General features: G+C 45.2%; 1 protein-coding gene across 1 annotated transcript in view; it reads right to left on the minus strand.

Moving 5' to 3' along the window:
- Window positions 1-13,404: 13,404 nt before the first annotated feature.
- The window catches only part of chd7 (chromodomain helicase DNA binding protein 7), a 71,901-nt gene continuing 64,232 nt past the window's right edge, over window positions 13,405-21,073 (minus strand). The window contains exons 30-41 of the mRNA XM_068571663.1: window positions 20,569-20,980; window positions 20,266-20,474; window positions 19,155-20,150; window positions 18,705-18,871; window positions 18,334-18,594; window positions 18,028-18,198; window positions 17,565-17,801; window positions 17,223-17,438; window positions 16,938-17,075; window positions 16,738-16,842; window positions 16,458-16,638; window positions 13,405-16,156 (exon numbers count right to left, since the gene is read on the minus strand). Of these exons, the coding sequence (XP_068427764.1) occupies window positions 15,165-16,156; window positions 16,458-16,638; window positions 16,738-16,842; window positions 16,938-17,075; window positions 17,223-17,438; window positions 17,565-17,801; window positions 18,028-18,198; window positions 18,334-18,594; window positions 18,705-18,871; window positions 19,155-20,150; window positions 20,266-20,474; window positions 20,569-20,980 (4,085 nt within the window). The 3' untranslated portion in view covers window positions 13,405-15,164. The remainder of the gene's footprint in view (window positions 16,157-16,457; window positions 16,639-16,737; window positions 16,843-16,937; window positions 17,076-17,222; window positions 17,439-17,564; window positions 17,802-18,027; window positions 18,199-18,333; window positions 18,595-18,704; window positions 18,872-19,154; window positions 20,151-20,265; window positions 20,475-20,568; window positions 20,981-21,073) is intronic.

Below are 21,073 nucleotides of genomic sequence, written 5' to 3' on the forward strand. Positions count from 1 at the left end.
TCTCTTCCATTTGTTCACGAAATGTCACAGCAACAGATCTGCCGTTTAGAAAACATTTTTACAGGCTGAGACGTTTTATTCCTTTTTGTTCATGACCCGCTGCTGCATCTGTCCATCAAAATACATGCTAGGTGTCGGGTGGACTGCAGAAGCAAATTTCTCCAGAGATATGTGTCTTTGGTGGTGTTTGTAAAAGCCTCTTTGACTTTCTCCCAATGCATGCTGGGATTTACTTCAGTCTGACGAAGGAAGGAAGAAAGGAAGGAAGGAATGATGGAAGGAAGGAAATGAAGCAAGCCAGACAGACATCTCTGCTCGCACAGCTCCATGACCTCCCAGCTACCCAATAGCGTGTAGCGTTCCTGATGACCTCAGAGTCTCCTCCTCCGTGTGTGTGTGTCTGTGTGTGTGTGTGTGTGTGTGTGTGTGTGTGTGTGTTCAGTGATGCGGATGATCCACAGATCTGTGGAGGATCTGGGCCTCCCCTCCCCCTCCATACCTCCATGTTCCTCACACGCAGGCCTGGGTGGGGAGGGGGAGGGGAAAGTGGGAGTGAGGGAGGAGGGGGTGCTAGGTCATTAGGCAGCGGGTGAAAACGAGAGCAGGAGGAGCAGCACACACACAACACAACACAACAAGCACAAACACACACACACACACACACACACACACACACACACACGCACACACACACACAAAAGGAGACTACCACTATACCATGAATCCATGACTAGTGACATTATGTGTTTGATGCTTCTTTTACTCCCAACAGAAATCTCCATTTTAACCAAATACTAAAAAATACAGATAAACAATCATAAAATAAATATATTACTGAGTTACCGTCTCGCGGTTGTATGCCTCTGCTAACCAGTCGAGTTGCAGTTTGCATCCATGTCCGTCCAAAATGTCACTTCATCATTCATCCTTCTAGACATTTGTGTGAAATTGTCCCAATAAAGCAGATGAAAGAGCAGAAAGGTCTCTCTGACCGCGAGGCAAAGAGGGGAGAAGACTATGAATGAAGCGTACACATAAACTGATCCATCTACTGTAGTAATACACTGACTATGGAGAAAAACCACAATATCCCTTCATGGGAAAAAAGTGTAGTTAATCTTGACATTCAATGATTTTGTAATTAAATTTGAGGATTATTACAAAAAGAGTTGAACTACGTGCCAAGTTTTGGGACGAGACTGTCGTCACGGTAAGCAAACGGTTTGGTGCGTTCGTTGCTAGCTACTTGCGGCCAACATCTGCACGCCAATGTGTTTAACTTTAGTCGAGGAAGTACGAACTCTACGAAGCCCTTCCATTCTTAAGAACGTTGCTCATTCCACTTCCTACCCTTAAAGCAAAGAACAACGTGAACCGCTTCTTGACCAAATTGTTCCAGAAAATGTCTTCAAACTCTGGAACAGAAGCAGGTGTGCTATCAACAGTTTTTCAGATGCGTCTTTTACAATGGTGGTTTTTGGTCTCTTGATGTTGTAGGATGGTCAGAGTTTCGTCCGCTTCTATAAGTATTGTAGCACTGGACTTTGTGGCCAAACGGTGGAATTAACAATTATTGATCGGTCACATGATGCAAAGGGGCCCAAAAATGTTTTTTCCCATTGACTAAAAAATTTTGAAAGAGCTTTCCGTAAATCTGCAGATAATTTTTTGTTGTTGAGGTAAATCAACTTTTGAAAACTTGACTAGCCCTTATTTCAATTATTAGGTCCTAAAAGTTGTAAAATGCACCAAAGGCCAGTTTATTTCCTTCCTCCATTGATGTGAATGAGGCCAAGGCTGGACAGAGAGCAGACGGGGCTTGGAGGCGGAGCCAAAGGAGACGCTAGTTAGTACGCTTGCTGTGTGGGATCACTGGAAGGTCTGGGTCATTTCATACTCAGCGGTTATGCTTTTATTGCTTCATTTGGAACTGAGCAACTTTTTAAGGAATGAACAGGAAACGTGTCCAAGGCTGTATCCCGTTCTCTTTATAGATCCATGGTTGTGGCGAGCTAGCGTGTAAACATATAAAAAGTCAAAGTGTGTCTAGGTCCTAACACTAGTCTATAAGTCGTAAAAAAAAACCTCTGTTAGTTGCTACTAGCATAAAACATGCAAGTATCCAGCCGAAGTGTCAGTGGTCGAGTTGCATTGTGGCTAATGCAGGTGCCAGAAAAGAAAGGTAAAAGCATAGAGTGCATCCATTTTGTTATTGCCCAGCAACTTCAAAAAGGTGCAATGCTAAATCACTGGGGTACTCTTTAATTACGTCCATATCGTCAACATCTTGAATCTGACTCTCCTGTACGGTGAACATGAAGCCGCCATAATGGCATTGGCCAGTAAAAACACAGTCCAAGCATCGCCGTTTTATGATCTATAATGCTGAATATTGAATTCAAAGAGCACTGCGGGAGTCATATGGAATGAACACATTGTTTAATGAGATTAGCCCTGTCTTCAGCTGTCCGTCCATCTGTCCATCCACCCTATCTGTCCATCCATCACCCCTCCCTCAGTCAACCAATCGATGCCTGATGTCAGGATGAGGTAAGTGATGACTTCAGAGTCATTAGGCGATATGATAGGCTGACACAGTGCCTTCAGCATCCGCAGCTGGAAATGGATGGACCCCAGACACCCTGGGTTGTATTTCACCGTTCTCTCTCTCTCTCTCTCTCTCTCTCTCACACACACACACATGCACACGCAGACGCACACACACACACACACACACACACACACACACACACACACACACCACATACACACACGCTAACACGCACGCACGCACGCGCGCACACACACACACACACACACACACACACACACACACACACATACACACACACACACACACACACACACACACACACACACACACACACACGCATGCACGCACGCACACACACGCGCTGGCCCAGTGAGGATCTCGTATCTCTTGCCATAGAAATGGATTTTCCCCCTGCAGACCACACAGGGCTGATTCATATCTCTATTGATTTAGATGAGGAGATGAACTGAATGGGATGAGATGAAATCAACCTCAGAAATAAATTACAAATTAATCAAATTAATCTGTTCAAGATACACACATAGAGACAGTTACATTATATATATATATATATATATATATATATATATATATATATATATATATATATATATATATATATATATACAACTGTGACTGAGAGCCATTGCAAAAGTGTGAAGCTTTAATCTGAAAGGAATTATGAGATAACGCAGCTAAAATTGTCATGAGTCATCTCAGAAGGTCGCCACGATAAAAAACTGGCAATGCGGCAGCAGCTGGATCTTTCCAGGAAAGCACTCAGCTGTTTCCACTTCTGACTGGTTTGGCTGCTCATCTTACCAGTCTGTTACTGGAATGTCTCAGTTCAAGGGGAATCGGTGGAGGAAACTCATAAAGTGGATCACATTAAAAGCACAAAGCAGGACGAGGCTGCTGCGTGAAACACAAAACCCCTGACACCTCCGTTCCCCCCACTGTTCTTTAAGAACATCACACTGCTCCTTACATTGCTGCTGAATGTGTGCCATTTTACCAACCAATGAGTTTCATTTCTCAAGAGGATACAAAATCATTAAGAATGATCAATCAATAAGAACTCTATTAAACCCATTTTTTGTTTCACAAAGCCCTTTGCTGACACACATAAAATAATAAACTACATTTTTTTAAAGCATAAAAATTCGTGGCTGCTTACGTTTATCTTAACATTGTTGACTCAACAAAAAAGAACATTTTTAGCTGCCATTCACACATTCATGTTTACTTAATTATTAAACATGCATATTGAACTATAGCAAACAAAGAGCCAAACTAGCAGCACCACTTTAGGGATTACAGTGTTGGTTGCTCCACCACTCTGAGGGGCCGATCACACCAGATGTGACTTTTAAAAGCGCAGCCGCTTAAAAAACACCTTGACAAAAACGCGCCGGGCAAAACAGGCAAATTGTGTCTCGGTGATAAGTGCTTTCAATTGTACTTTCGGCTGAGCAGGAGTCAGTTCAAGCGTCTTCTGAGCAGCAGAGGAGTGTTTCGATCTAGAATTGTAAAGGGCTTTGTAATTATATACGGCTTAGATTAGTGCCTCATCGGAGGTTGCCATTTTCTTTTGGTTCCCCGTTGTTCATACCACACGAAAACAGGAAGAAGGTGCAAGGTAATAAAGTCCGCCTCTTGCTTGATCTGATTGGCTGCCTTGGCCGAGTGTGACAGTGATGAGCTGTGCGACTCCGCGCGTTGCGCTTAAAAGTTGTGAATATTTTAACTTCAAAGCCCGCTGAAAAAACGCAAGAAAAATGCGTACCATCGGAACAATGGTTTTGCTATTGACGCGTTTTTGTGTGATCCTGGTGTGATTGGCTCCTTACTGTCTCGGCAACCTTTTAATTGATTGACGTCAAATTTTGTTTCCATCAGGATGAATTGCTATAAACTTAACTAATGGCCTTCCCATCATCCTCAGCTGTACTACGGGGTGTGAGCTAAGCAGATGTGTGCATGCTAACACTCTACACTGAGATAGCCAACGTGGTGAGCGTTAGCTGCTGAGCACCAACATGTTAGCATGGCCACTGTGAGCATGTTAGCTTGCCGACATCAGCGTGAAAGCTCAAAGAACTACCGTGTCTCAGTGCATAACTGTAGACTGTAGTTATCTTTCTCCTACTTGGGGGAGAAGTGTAGTTTGTAATGAAAATGCTTTGGAAATAAAAATGTATTCCTACATAGGACTATTTCCTACATAGGACTACTTTCTTAAATACAGTCGGCCATGCTTCAATTCAGGGACCCAATTCACAACAGGCTTCATCTATAAATCCTGAAAAAAGAGATTGTTCCTGGCCATTTTAACGGCTATTTCCACATCACCCTATATCATCTTAAATACCATCATAAAATCTCCTGCAGGTCCCGACCCAGTTTTTGAGAATGACCACTCTAATACATGTAAAGGTGATTGATTGTCTGAAAACGAACAGCTTGAAGACAGTTGATCTACACAATGTTTTACCGCAGGGTGGAGGAAACAACTCCTTTGACAAGCACAAACAGAGCATGAGTTTCGTATGAGGTTGAAAGTGCACAGTCCATAGTGGGGAGAGCTGGAGGGGGTCAACCATCAACCACAATCAACCACCCAAAAATTGTCTTTTATTTAATTCCTCTGTTGGCCATTTGTTAACAGGACGCAACTTACATCCAATGCGAATGATGACTAATGTTGTGTATTGTTTACATAATAAAGTGAAAAGGATTGGGCTTATCTGGAGCGTAGTCCATGCCAACTATATTCTATGAATAATTTCTGAGAAAAACTTTCCACTTTCGTATTTCAAATGAAATAAAGAAGGAAGCCTCTCGACATGAGTAATGTATTACTTCTATGCAGCTCCAGTGGTGAGCAGCAGGTATTGCAACAACATAACTCTTGCCTTGGTTTAGCCTCCCACATCTCCTCAGCCAGCTGTCGCTTTGATGCCACTATCTGACGAAAAACACAACCCGAACCATTTCCCCCCCAAAATTCTATCAAACCAGAACTTCAGCGACAGCAATTCCAGAAACGCCTAAAAATTAGAAAGAAAGACTTTATTTGTCCTTCCAAACTCTCATTATGGCAGAAACATACATCCTCCCCTCAGCCGGAGGAGGAAATGAGGTTGAATGAATGCCATTATGTTCTCTCTGTGTGTGCTAGTGTGTGTGTCTGTGTGTGTGTTTGTGCATGTGTGTGCATGTGTGTGTGTGTGCATGCATGTGCGTGCATGCATTTGTGTTTGTGTACATGCAATTAATGCACTGGCTCTCCATGTCATGTTTTTACCATTTGTCTCCTTTGGAAACAGAGAGACTTAAACCCAGCGCAAACATGAGGACATCTGGGCCTGTCTCCCTGTCTCTGTGTGTGTGTGTGTGTGTGTGTGTGTGTGTGTGTGTGTGTGTGTGTGTGTGTGTGTGTGTGTGTGTGTGTGTGTGTGTGTGTGTGTGTGTGTGTCTCTGTCTCTCTCTGTCTCTGTGTCTCTCTCTGTCTCTCTCCTCCCCCTTCATCTTTTATTCTCCCCCTCCTTTAAACCTCCCTCTTTCTTCCTCCTGTCTTCTCCTTCTCTCTCCTTTTTTGTATCATATCCTCTCTCTCTCTCTCTCTGTCACTCTCTGGGGGCCATCAATCACGGTTGCCGTGACGGCGGCCGGGCTGTAGGTGGTCATGCTGACGGCAGATGGCTCTTTATCGCTGGAGCCCTGGCCTCTCCATGACAACCGCGGAGAGCAGGAAGTGACACATCCAGCCGAGTGAAGAGAGATTCATCTGGACATGATCGCACGTGCACACACACACACACACACACACACACACACACACACACACACACACACACACACACACACACACACACAGAATAGTAGCAGAGATGAAAGGGTGAGGAGAAAAAGGGAGACCGACACAGCTTCAATGGCTATTGAGGCTTATTTAATTCATCATGTTTCGAATTCAAACATTTTTTTGTTTCTCTTGAATCTGGAGAGATTGTTTATCGATGGTTTTCAGTTGCCCTAAATCTAAAAAGACCTGTTTCTGCTTAACTGTAACACGAGTAAATTACGTAAAAAGGTCTTTGCAAAGACACCGATTTGCGAGACTTGAATTTAAAAAAATGTCAGTATCCACAACTTTAACACACAATTACCATTGTTCACGATTCAACTCTTATATTTATACTTAAGTTGTTTTTAGATTTCTTTGTGTATATACAATCTAGCGGTTTGGTGTAACCGTAAACCAAGCTGCTAACACCCTGTCACCTTATGAAGTTGTTTTGGTTCACATGTTAGCAGACGGTGGACACATCCAGCAGAGTTGTGTTTGTGTCCACCTTCTGAATTGAAGTTTTCTCCGCCACGTTAGCTGCTAATGCTGCCTGTGTTCTCCAGCTAGTGGACCTGCGTGTCAGCTGCTTGGTACTGAACAGAGCGGCTTTTGACTGAAATCAGCTGCCTGTTGGAAATGAGTTGAATGCTATGTGGGCCTCCTGACCTTGCGTTTGTGTAAATGATAAATATAAAATTAATGAATAAATCTTCAACATAAACACTGTATAAAGTATTACATCTTCTTATTGTACAATGAAGGAATGACAAAAAACAGCAGGGCATTCATAGAAAAAACTCCATTCATCTAAATAAAAGGCCTTAATTAAAAAGCATCAAATGCAGATTCACTGTGTAATGATCTGTTTGTACTGCTTGTTCACTTTCAGACCAGGAAAAAAGGGTTCACACCGTGCGAGGATGGAAATAGTCTTTGACAGTTTGATTATTTACAGTATTTAGATTTTCTTATCCGTTTTTATTATATTCCAGGTTGTTATAAAAACGTTCTTTGGTTCAGAGGAACTTTTCTGCCATTGACGCTCACTGCTAATATCTAGATCTCAATCTGGTAAAGTCACCTGCAGCAGTATGTGTCCAACAAAGCATTGTTTACACAAAAATATACATCAGTGCTGCTTGAATTGACAACGATCCTCAGTGTTCTTGTTTTATCACAGAGAGAGCAAAAGGTATTTTTGGGAAATCTTGCTCAGATGCTGCTTAATGTTCATAGTATAATCAAAATATGGTATACAATTTTCTTTTTTAAATATAATTTTTATTCCCAAATAAATTCTGAAAAAAGTATTAGAACTCATTTGGGGTTCAAATGATTACTTGAACAGACCTCACTAAGGCCTCAAGAAGGGCTCTTCCCTTCTCAGGGCTAAGAGGTTTTAAAGAATGTTGTAAAAGTATCACTCTGACAATTTAGAATTGCATTTGAAAAAGTTTGGGGACTCACAGGACACACATTACTGTAAAAAAAAAAAAGGTCCAAAACATTGGCTCCGATGATGACTGATGACGCTATCAAGCTACACAATGTCCGCTAGCTGGCCTGGCTTACTCGTTATGAGGAGTTCAGGGTAAAACTGGTAGAGTGCCCTTTAATGTGGATTTTTTTTCTGATTTGGTATCCAGAATTCAAGATCTGGATTACTATCAACATGATGTACAATATGTTGGACAATAAGGCTGGATATTCACTAATCTGGGCAAATTCATTACAAGTTAGCTGGCAGCGCAGCCTGGCAGTGAGCAGTGATATAGATGCACACAGAGCCGCGGTGCCAGCGAGCTGCTGCTGACTGAAGAGCCTTCAGAAACAAAGGCAGGCTTTGTCCCAATATATCACTGTTCAGAGCTTTGCTCAGTTTCATACTAAGATAATTGATTGAAACAGCAACCCTTTAGAAGGTATTTAGTTAACATTGACATGCTTTTAAATGGTTGTATCCTCTGAACTCTACCAGTTGGTTTGAAATCCAATTATTTCACAAATCTCTTATCTGAAATTACATTTACAGTATATACTGTATATTTATTGTGTATACTGTAATAATGTGTATCCATGGACTTATATTTCTATAGAATATCTGATCTTGAATTTTTTTTACAAGGACCTTCAAAACAACGCTGTCTGGTAAACAGATTTTTTTTTCTAAATTCCTGGAAGGAGAAATGAGGGTAAAAGACAAGACTACCTGCTGGGTTAGTGGTTCAGTGTGTGTGCGTGCATGTGTGCATGTGTGTGTATGTGTGCATGAGTGTGTGTGCGTGCGTGCGTCTGTGTGTGTGTGTATAGGGCGGCTGGTGGATTTCACGTCCCACTTCCTCCAGCAACGCGATTAGGCCAGACGTCTGTCACACACACACACACACACAAACACACACACACACACACACACACACACACACACACACACACACACACACACACACACACACACACAGACAGACAGACAGACACACACACCTCTTTACTGTCTGCAAGAGTAAACACACCCTTCCTCAAACACATATATTTGTATTCCCATTCATGTGAGGACATTCCATGGACCTCCATTCAGTACATACCGGGTTTTTAAAGATGCAGTAGTTTCAGGCGGCCAGCTCTGGTTCTAAAAAGTATAGCCAACATTCATGTAAACTTGCGTTCTCTCTAATGTCCACCAAGGGGTGAATCCTCTGGTTGTATGAGAAAAATGCTATTTCTCTGTTGATGTATTCCCTCAGTAAACATTGTAAAGATGAGTTTATGGTCTCAATCTCTAGTTTCAAGTTTTCTCAAAAGAGCATGATGTTCATTTAGTAAATTATGGTCCATTCAAACAGATGATAAGTTACGGTATGCTATTGGGCGTGGGTATGTTGTGATTGACAGGTGACTACTAGATTGATAGGCTACCAGAGTCATATATATCATCACTTCTGTGACATTTACTAGCTACAAAGAAATAAAAAATGGGGATGACAATTGTCAAAAGGAAGGCTTTAAAACTCAACAAACCAATTGGTGACATCAAGACGACTACGTCCACTTTATATATACAGTCTATCAGAGCATCATCCATTTACAATAGTACAACACTGAGCCACATGAGCCGATGCTTGGAAAGACAGTATATTACCTCAGAAGAGATTGGCAGAGTCTTCACTGAATGCCTCTGAGCAACATATTAGAAATTATGTCATTGTCAAACTTGTCAGTTCATGGTCTCATCTGGTCAAATCCAGCACGTCTAGCTCGCTAAAAACATCTGATTTCAGCACGTCGAAGGATTATTTTGTGGCTTACACCCGTGGCCCACGCACATACATATACACATATACACATATACATATATATATATATATATACATATACACATATACATATATATATGTATACATACACACATATATATATACACATATATATATATATATATGTATATATATATATATATATATACACATATATATATATATATATATATATATGTATATAATATAATATATTATATAATGTATAATATATTATATATATAACTTATACATATATATATATAAAGTTATATATATATATATAACTTTATATATATATTATATAATATAATATATATATAAATATATATTACATATATATTTATATATTTCAACATGAAACTATAGGGGGAAAGCAGGGATCCAATCGGCTTCCTTGGTAATTTTTTTGCCAAATATGATTTTTTTTTGCACATATATAACTTTATTTGCATCATTTTATCAAAGTGAGCGCAGATGTTATTCGTTTTTGTCAGATGAAGCAATCTGGTTTACGTGAAAGGGATTTCAATTTTCTTTAATCTATTAATTAAAAAAACTTGGATGGAGGAGTCTCAAAAAGTTAGACCATTTTGTTCCAATGTTGTTGGGGCCCGAACATTTTGCTTCCTCTAGAGTGGGGCGTGACAGAAAAAGTTTGAGAACCACTAGTTTAAGGAATATATTATTAATATAAAACTGACATAAGGACAAAGTGCTCGCTGCACACGTAACGATAGTCCTACTAATTGTCAGGATCCCAGTTTTCTAATTCGTCCTGCCTGACAGCTTATTGGCCTGTATCCTCATGTTATTCAGTTGGGCAGCTTTTTAATTTGTCCAATAGGATACATTGGTTTATGACCAAATTTACCTTCCAAAGCAAACATTAACCTCAAAGATACTTTGGGTTTTATGCTTATTGGCAAATGTCTGCAAGCTGAATTAAGATGTGAACACGGTAAACAGTATAGCTGTTTAACGTCAGCAAGCTAGCTTTGACAGTGTGTGTGTGTGTGTGTGTGTGTGTGTGTGTGTGTGTGTGTGTGTGTGTGTGTGTGTGTGTGTGTGTGTGTGTGTGTGTGTGTGTGTGTGTGTGTGTGTGTGTGTGTGTGTGTGTGTGTGTGTGTGTGTGTTAGAATGTTAGCATGCTGATGTTGAGCATTGAACTCAGAGCACCAGATGGGAGCAAAGTTAGAGTGGGAACCACATGACCTGAGCCAGCCAATGACAAAACTGGGAGGCGGGCAAAACAGTGCACCAAAGTGTGGTGTTTCTCTTGTTGAACTAAGGCCTCTATTTGTGGATTACTGCTGTGAGAAGTGCAGTAAGTTTGTAAGTGTGTCAATCTTTGTGTAGTAAATCTCATATTGTCCATTCCGGTCTGTCTCCCTCATACTGTACATGTGTGCTTGTGTGTGAATGAACACGTGCGCGCACACACACACTCCCACAGTTTGTGTTTTGTCAGCAGCTTCAGTGAGCGACAGGCCATTTCTGACGGCTGGCTAAAGTGTGTGCATCCACACACGCAATTTCCTGTTTTCTTGTTTCACCTCCATTTGACCCTCAGTGTCAATTCAACAACTCGCTCTGTTTTTAAAAAAAATATTTAATGCAGACACACATTGTGTCCTGTTTTGTGAACAAAAGGTCTACACGATCTAACTATCTGATCAAATAGTTGGTGTATTCACTCTGGCTACTCCTGTTGTATATGCTATGAGTACAGATGCCTCCAGGGGCTGCTATCGGGCCTTTCAAGACTCCAGTAACATACAGCAAAAGTTGCATTTACACCATATACAAAATGTCCTTCCACAACACATTGTTCAAACTATGACACTCTGGAGTCTCTGAGAGACGTCAGTTTTTTTCTCGTAACATTCATGCTGCCTTTTCAATATAAACTTCCGTCTTCACAGGAAGTGAGGACAACAAAAACACTTGGTTGGATTTAGAGAAAAGTAGCATTGTTAATGTGACTAACAACGCTAGTAACCACCGAGCATTCTTGCGCTTGCTTTTTCTTTGTTAATGTGTGGTTAAACAACGGCAAACACTTCCTAATTTCAGAAGCTCAAATGTAAGGACTTTGCAGTTTTGTCATAGATGATTGATAAGTGTCGCGGTCTGGCCCTTTAGGCCATCTTCAGGTAGAATCAAGCCCAGTCGGTTCATCTGCTAATAAAGTTTTCAAGACATCTTGGGCGATTGTGGCTCAGTGGTGAGGAGGGTCGTCCTTCAATCAGAGAATCAGATGTTCGATCCCCAGCCCCGCTAGCACATGCCGATGTGTCCTTGAGCAAGACTCTTAACCCTAAATTGCTCCGGTAGCTACGCCAACGGTGTACGAATGTTAAATAGTCCTAATGTGGCACCTTGCATGGTAGCTCCTCTCATCAGGGTGTTAATGTGTGAATGATGTCATGTAGTGTTAAAGCGCTCCGAGTTGTCGAAAGACGAGAAAAGTGCTATACAAGTACGGGTCCATCTGGCACACGTGCACCAGGTCAAGGTGATGTACAGCTGGATATACAGTATATGCTGTTCCCCTGCTTGACTGTCGACGGCTTCAACAAAGGCGGTGACCATGAATGTAAACAAAGTGGAATTTTAAGCTGATTCCAAATTCTTCCAAAAAGCACCATGTATTTTGAGGGAGTTTAAATGCAGATAATACAGTGCGTGTCAGGCATCAATGATATACACGACGCATGTTGGTGAGACCAATAGCGTACCTTTACCTCAAGGGCCACTCACGGTTTCCAGAGGGACAGTCCAAAAAGATTTATCTTGAGTGACCGGGTCATGATTTCTGCACAGAGACTTTTGCCATTTAGTTATTCCAAATGTTTTTAATTTTTAAGCACCACAAGCAAAGTCAGATATATCTAACACTAAGCAACTCAAACTAAAAGTATTTAGATTGAGAATTGGCACTTCAGGTGAGCGTGTGCATTTTTAGATTTTTTTTTCACTGTCCCTTTAACCGCATCTTCAAAAGCCACCTTTGCTCGGTGGTGTTAGTTTGGACCTCTTGACTACGGTTCATCTAACCAAGATTTTTAGACTTATGACTATCTCAAGTATAAATGAGGGAAATAAGTCGATTCACATCAGTAAGTTCCTTGGAGAATTGATCAAAATCCCCGACTGGACTGTCTATTAAGACCATGTGTGTACTACGCACGCACACACGCAAAGAAAGCATAATCAGTTTGTGTTGGTTTTAGTTTAGCTTGTTTGTCTCTGACACTAACGTGTAACCAGAAGGGAATAAAATTACTTGAAGGGTGAAACAAATAAGAAGCAAAGCAGAGGTTTGGTTTCCTAGGCGAGTATCATGATTCACTTTTATTAAAAGCATCATAGCTACAATTCATCATACATGATGTCTCCAAAAAACAAAAAGACAAACATCAAAAAAAGAAGAAAAAAAAACATTTACATGGTATGTCTGTAAACTTCAAGGCTAGATAAGAATTTTGAGGTAATGCTCTTCAGCTTGCTGGCTAAAAGTAACAAAAAGTCCATTTTTTTTTCAAGAAAAAGTAGCTAAGTAATAAAGGTACCTGATTATTTTAACTCTTTAACACCAGTGCATCAACAGGAACAGAGTGAGACAAATTGATTGCAGTACTTATTTGTCATCATTTACAGTTTTTTGTTTAGTTTTTTCTATTCATACGACACTTGTGGTTATTCATATAGTGTGTGTGTGTGTGTGTGTGTGTGTGTGTGTGTGTTGGGAGAGTGACGTTGGAACATTCAAAAGCTGCCTTGGTTATTGCTGTCTCAGCATTAGACGGGAGAACGAGGAACTTGAAGGGGAAACAAACGGATCTTCCCTTCCGTCCCCCTTTCTCTCTCCCTCTCTGCATCTGCTGGGGTGGCTGTGATAGCAAATGTTAACATGACCTGGCCACTGTGTCTGTGTGTGTGTGTCTGTTTGTGTGTGTGTATTTATATAGATTTCTATTTGAATGGACTTTCAAATATTTAAACCACTCGCGGCACTCGATTCGCTTCCGACATGTGAACTGGCCTCAGGGGGAAAACAACAAAAAACGAAACGGAAACGAATCGGGCGCCTCATGCGCTTCTCGAGCGTTTAAAAGACTCGAGTTAAACTTCAAGTGGAAACTCGGTTGAAAAGTGTGTCTCAGTCCTGTTCTGGCCAGGCCTGGTGTCAGTGTGTGTGACTAGAGAAACAGTCTTAAGAGAAGGTCACTAGGGAGCAGCACTTGGTCTGAAGCTACCGGGACATGAGGGGGGCAAACGGATCATCAAAAAAAAGCAGTGAATGTGGCAGCGACCGGGGAATGAAGAATTAAAAATAAACCATTGCATGTGCTCCCCCTCCACCCCATTTAAAGAATACACCTGAAACATCACATCCCTGTGTGGACCACCGCTCCGAACCCATTCACAGAAACAAATAAACTCCAACCGGGGACGGCTGACGGAAAGGCCTGATTGGGGCCGGACCCAGCCCGCCCGCCCCCCATGAGCACAAAACCAGCCGCCCCAAGAGAGAGACACAGGATTCAGACGTGGCAGTGGAAAGACTCAAAGACTGGCATTCAAACAGTGTGGGACTGGGTTAACAGTATTGGTTCAGTGTGCATTCACACGCTCAGAAGGAAAACAGCTGTCCTCCCACAAAACAGTCACATGACAGAGGGGGTTTCAGGGTTTAGTGTGTGTAGTGGTGGACATCTGAATGTGTGAGTGTGTGCAGCTAATGATCAAGTATGGTTGTGTGTCTGTGTGTGTGTGTGTGTGTGACTGAGTTCTAATCCAGTCCGCTTTTCCTCCTCAGAGTCTACCTGGTCTGATATGTGAGAACTAGAAAAAAAGAAAAAGAAAAAAAACAATCTGCTCTGAAACAGAACAGCTGAAATCAACTACATTACCCACAATTCCTTTTGCGGCAGCGTTGTCAGACAGACAAGCTGGGGGCAAACTGTAATGTTTTTTTCTTTTTCTTTGAAAACTGATGTTAGAAAGAATGACTCCAACAACAAAACAGTCCAGAAGATCTGAGAGCTGAAAGCAGCAGCAATAATAATAATAATAACAACAACAATAAATGCACTACTGGAACTTTGTGAAGTCCTATTTGAAGGATCGTGGGGAGAGAAAAGCGGGGGTGCACCGTTCACCGTGCGCACAGGAGGAGCCGAGCTCTGAGGGAGCGGCTGCGAGGATTTTTCCCTGACTAAACTATCGACCAGAGAGATTTAACTTAACACACGCACACCTCGTTCTCTCTGACGCGTAGTAAATATACCTGCTTGGAAAAAAAGTAACAACAAATAGTGAGATAAATCAACAACGACAATGTAAAAGGAGAGAAAAAAAATAAACCAGGATTGGTAAGAGTTTGGGTTTTTCTGGTGAAGGCGTGTAAACGTGGCGGGGAAGAGAGAAAATGTCCAAAGGCCAGTCACTTTGTGGTTTTATTTCAGTCACTCTTGTTCTTCTGAGGAGACGTTGCCGCTGCCTCCTCTTCCTCCTCCTCCGCCGCCTCCTCCTCCTCCTCCTCCACCATTCCAGCATCCTCCAGTACTGAATCGTCTCCTCTCGTCTCCTCCGCTCCATCCTCCTCCTCCTCCAAGTCACTCTTTCCTCCCTCCTTCACCTCCGAGGCGTTCAGCTCAGCCTTCTCCTCCTCCTCTTCCTCCTCTTCCTCGTCTTTCGGGGGGTTTGTGGTAACGACGTTGCCCCCCAGCGCTCCGGCCATGGCGTTCTGCAGCTCGGCCAGGGTGGAGGCGGTGGGGAAGCCTGGCAGGCTGAGCCCCCCGAGGCCTGGAGGTAGGAACATGGAGGGGTAGAGGAGGCCAGGGGCCATGGTGGAGAGGAGGAAGGGGTTAAACGCCAACGAGTTGGCCGACATGCCGGCTGCAGCCAGCAGCGCCGTGGCGTCGCCATTGCTGCATGCCTCGGCCGACGAATCGGTGGCCGGGAGACGAGGAGCTTTGGTGGAGACAGACTTCTCCTTCTTCCTCGACTTCTTTGCTCCTTCTCCATTACCCTCAGCCTCCTCCTCGTCGTCATCGTCATCTCCTCCTTCTTCAAAGTCTTCTCCCTCTTCATGTCTCTTCCTCTTGGACGTCACAGTCTCGTCACTATCTCCTCCCTCGCCCTCCATTGTTCCGTTGGTGTTCTGTGTCGTGGCTGCGAAGGAGTTTGATGCGGCGGCGGCAGCTGCAGCCAGGTTGCCGCCGAACAGGCCGCCTAGGCTGAACATGTTGGGGAGGGCGGCCATGTTGGGCAGGCCTCCCATACCGGGCAGCATGAGGGGCAGCATGGAGGCGGCAGCGGCGGCCTGCTTGGGGTCGGAGGTGTGAGGGAACGCCATCAGACCGGCCGCCAACTGGAGAGACTGGAGGCTCTGCAGGGACGACAGGTCCATCCCACCGAACAGACTGCTCAACAGCAGAGGGTTGATTCCACCTGAGAGTGCACGCACAGACACACACGCACGCACGCACACACACACACAAACACACACACACACACACACACACACACACACACACACACACACACACACACACACACACACACACAAAATAAAGCTCCATCTTTCAGCACAAACAAAATCTGCTATAAAGTTCCATTATCTTACGCAGACTTGATTTGATAGTTGAGGTGTTAAAAAAAAGTAATGTTACAGAAAGTGACCATCTTTGTGTATGTGAGTGAGTAAGAAAGAGTGAGAGAGAGAGATGAATAAAGTCTCAGCAGTACGTACCTGCAGAAGAAGCAGCCGAGGCCAGTGATGCCTGGGCTGCATGAGCTGCAGCCGCTGCCTGGGCGGCGACGGCGGCCTTTGCGATCTCAGATTTCGGTCGTCGCCCTCGCCTCCGGACGCCCTCCTCCCTGACGACAGGGCCGGTTAACAGGCGGTCAAACATGGCCTCCGGGAGGAAACCCTGTGTGGTGGGGAAGGTGTGTTAGGAAGTGTGAATCGACCAATGATGCACCACCACTTTATCTGTAACGGCCTCACAGGCGTCGTCTTTGCTACTCACCGACTGTTTGACAATGTCCGTCCAATCGGGGGCAATAGAATACTCCGGGTTCTCCAGCAACCATCTGGGAAGTTCCTTCATTGGAGGAGCCATGGCTCCGCCCATCTGAGGAAAGGAAGATGTCAATGAGTTTTTCTTGGAAAGCCATTTCTGAGATGGCACTGTCTCCGGGCCTGAGGAGAGATCCTTGGTCTGCTTACCTTGCGTCCGTTGCGCCGGTTCACCACCGGCACTCTCTCGTCTCCGGTCAGGGTGTTGATGTCAATCTTGTTGGGGTTCCGACAGCGGTGGCGTTTCTGCTTGGGCTTGGAGAACTGAGACAGTACATCCTCGCTCTTCTGTTGTAGGAAGAGGACATACAGGGTGGGGGGTGTCAATAACTCGTGGCTTAGAGACAAGACCACCAGCAGAATAAAACTGGAGGGGACGACACTAACAAAGGGCTTAAGGTGAAGAAGATGAAAAATATAAAGAAAAAGCCGTACTGGTGTGAATCCAGCCATGTCCATGGTGTATGTCGGGTGCTGCCTCAGCCACTCTCCCAGCTCTTTGTTGGAAACCGCTGCCTCTTCCTCCTCCAGACTGCCGGCAGCTAGAGGCCTGGCACTGGGGCTCTGCTCTGGGAGGGTGAGGGCTCTGTGGGCCCGGGCCGAATCCTGAACCCCTTCTGCACTCGAGACCTTTGTCCCATCGGCGTCATCCTTAACGTCAAGAGGTACACAGAACGGGGGAAAAGGGAAAGATTAATTTAAAGCAGACGCTCATATGGTCTTGTGTCGGTGCAAAGCTAACGTCTCTGCCGTCTGTTCAAAGGAAACTCTTCATACCCCTCCTGCTCGCTTGTTGCCCATGAACAGCAGCTCCAGGCCTTCCACATTTTTCCTGCGACCCCGCCTCCTCCTCATGATGGGCAGGTCGGCCTCCAGCGAGCCGTTAGCTCTGTGTCCGGAAGGCGGGGCTTGCTGCAGCAACTCCATCTGGGCCTTGAGGGAGGGGCTGCTGGTCACCAGGGCGTTGGGGAAGCCGGCCAATGAGGGAGAGGCCTTGTGATGATGGTGCATGCCCTGAACAGCAAATATTTAGATTTAGTTCATGAACTTGGTTTTACACGTCTGGCACTACGTGATTGGTTTATACTGTTATTCGCGGTGCGAAAGCTCACAACAAATGAATATAAATCAACCTCCTACTGAAAGTAACCTTTTTGCTGTGAATAGCCACATTCTGTGATAAAGTACATGTGACAAACAAATGAATGGTGGAAATGCCCGAAGAAGCTCTGTCTGTCACCTTGGTGAGGTCTATTGCTTGGCTCTGGGACTCGGTGGCAGAGTGGCTTTCTCTCAGCTGAGCCACCATCTCCATCAAGTTGCGTCTCTTGGCCGCCCTCTCCGCCTCAATCTCGATCTTCCTCCTCCTCCTTCTCCTCTGGCGAGGCGCCGTCAGGCTTAGAGCGTCCTCCTGCAACGTCAGGTAAACCGTTTCACCGGTTACTGGGACTCGAGAGTTTAATATTTCTTTTTTGAAATAATTCAAATAAATATTTGCATTGTGTTTATGGATAAAATTTAAAAAAACATCTGCACAAGCACTCACGTTAACCTGTGGCGACAGTGCTTTATCTTCACTCCCACTGTAAGCTGTGTGGATGCCGGCCATCGTCAGCTCGGCGAGGCTCCGCCTCTGCAGCGGGCTCTCGGTCACCGTGGAGACGGAGGTAGTGGCGGTGGTGACGACAGAGCCTTGCCCTGGCAACAGGTTGCTGGGGAAGTCGAAGATGTGGCGCCTGTTTACGGGCCACTTGCCCTTCAGGACGGCATCACAGATGTTATCCATCCTGTTGATCATCACTCGATCCTGTTGGGGGCAGAGTGGACATGTGATGACGGACGATTCGGCAAAGTGCAGCAACGCATTTGAAGTAACTGATCAGTACCCGGCTCTCCTCAGCTAACGTTGAGACTCACCTTGGGCCAGAATGAGAAGGCGTAGGCGCGGTCCTGTAAGGCCTGCAGAGCAGAGGTCTCTGGCAGGTCGTCGGGGCAGAACCCGTCTCGGGTTTCGTTTTGGGCTGAGGTGCTCAGCGAAGCGATGCTCTCCTCGTCAAAGTTCTTCTGCTCGGACGCAGCGCTCGCTGTGCGGGGGAGGAGAGAAGGTAGAATTACGTCGCTGCTCTTAACTAAAAATGGTTTTACACAAATGGTTACCAGGGGATCCAAATATATTATTAAAACACCAGATGACACCAGCAATGACGAAGGGTCGACAAATGGGGAAATAAACGTAATACACAAGAGAACGGTTAAGAAGACTACAATGAGAACATCTCATCATCTCTTCTGGAAACTAAATCTAAAGTTCCACTGAGATCAATGACTGACTTCCTCCACACTGAGGTCAATAAACTTCCTCCATACCTTCAGCCTGAGAAGATTTCTCAGATTTGTCATCTTCATCCATCCTGTCCTCCTCATCCTCGGGGCTTTTCTCGGTGTCGGCTGACTTTGGAGATTTAGGAGACTCTGGGTGCTCCTTCTCCTCCCAATCCTCCTGCTCTGCTGCCTTGTGCCCTGGTAGATCTTTGGGAGAGGTGTCGGGGTGCTCCAAGAGCTCGGCAGACGCTTCCGTTTGGTCCCCGACAGAGTCGGCTGGAGTCGAGCTCTTCTCCTCTGCGGTCATGTCTTTGTCTTGGTCTTGGTCATCTGTCGGCTTGGAGGTTGTCTCTTCTCCGCTTGGCTCATCCTCCTTCTCTTCTTCCACTTTTAGCTGGGCCTCCTCCTCTTCCTTCACCTCAATTCTTGGCTGAGCAGCGTTTTCCTCTTTCCCCTCTTCGACCTCTCCCTCGATTCCCTCATCATCATCAACAGTTTCAGTCTTGATAGGTGGAATGTTGTCATCTCCTTGCTCCGTTTCCAGTTTCAGCTCCTTCCCTTTGTTGCCGCCCTCCTCCTCCTCCTGCTGCTCCTCTTTAGTTGCGATAATGGCTACCTTGGCAGCCGCTTCAGCGCTCGCCAGTTCTGCAGCAGTGAGGAGAGGTGCAGCATTGCTCTCCGCCAATCCCATCCCCGCTTTGGTGATCTCCCCTTGAGCCGCCGCGTTGGCGCCGGCCCCCCTCTGGCCGGTGAAGCGCTGGTGGGCGTCCAGAAAGGCCAGGGTGGTGTCGTTCAAGATGTGGTAGTCTGTCCGGCTCACGCCATGCTTGGAAGCCCCCAGGAGGAGGTCCTTGTCGTGGCGGCCGCTCTCCCACCACTCGGGGAGGTCCGGGGAGGGCTGGCAGAGCTTGAGGCGCTCCGAGAGCAGCGGGTGGGGAAGGACCTGCTCCCGAATGCGCCGGAGCAGCTCGATGCGGTACAGTGTGCGGGAGGCGCGCTCCTCTGTGATGGGGTCGATGATCAGGGTTGGGTCTGGGAGTTCTGACGAGGGAAGAGACGAAGACAATCCATTGCATTTTTTTTGTAACGACAAAATGTCCTATTGGCTTATTTTTCTTTCTTTGCCCTTCGGCTTAGTAGTAACGTCCCCTCTTACCCGTTTCAGTCTTGACCTGCATCCTGCAGACGCGTTTACACATGGCGATGAATGAGTAGTAGTATTTCTCCAGGCTCTCGTCTGTTTTCTTGTCGAGTCGAGCGAAGGCCCTGAACTGCGCCCAGTCGAATTTATGACGCTGGGTGTCAAAGACAACTCCGAAGGTTGACACCACGCGGTAGAAATCAGCCTCCTCACGGCGAGTCCATCTGTAAGAAAAACATCAATCTATGAGTAAATCTAAAAAGAGTAACACAGGATTTGATTCAACATTATGGAATATAGGGTGCATCTAATAAATACCTCTGTCGCCTCTCCTTGTAGTACATGGCTCCATCCGTCATCAGCGAGCTGGCGGTCATCACTGGCGATGCCTCCGGCATGAACTGCCCGCCTTTGGCAAAATAGGCACCTCCTTTAGTCAGATACTGGGTTCCGTCTGTAAGGAACACTGCTGCTCCATCTTGGATGTAAGACGCCGCTCCTCCTGCGTCGGTAACCATGCCGATGGCGGGCAGGAACTCCCTGCGCCGCCGGCGCCGCCCATCGGGTCTGCTGAGCGCCTCCTGGCGGAGCTGCTCCCTGCGATTGGAGCGCTGGTAGGCTGTGATGAGGCGCCGGAGGCGTGCGGTAAGAGCCGAGGCCGCCGGCCAGTAGAGCCGCTCATTGGCGCTCGAGGCTCCGCCCACACCTTGACCGTTCTCACCAGATTTGGCTACACGACAGGAGAGAGATGCAAGGAACCTCATCAGATCTTTTTCAGTTTTCTATTGTTAAGAATTTTAAGAAGGTTTGTGAGATCTTGCGG

Source organism: Clinocottus analis, unplaced genomic scaffold (genome assembly GCF_023055335.1).
Source record: "Clinocottus analis isolate CAN_PGR_092001 unplaced genomic scaffold, fCliAna1.0.p SCAF_11, whole genome shotgun sequence".
In the NCBI taxonomy this organism is placed as follows: domain Eukaryota; kingdom Metazoa; phylum Chordata; class Actinopteri; order Perciformes; family Cottidae; genus Clinocottus; species Clinocottus analis.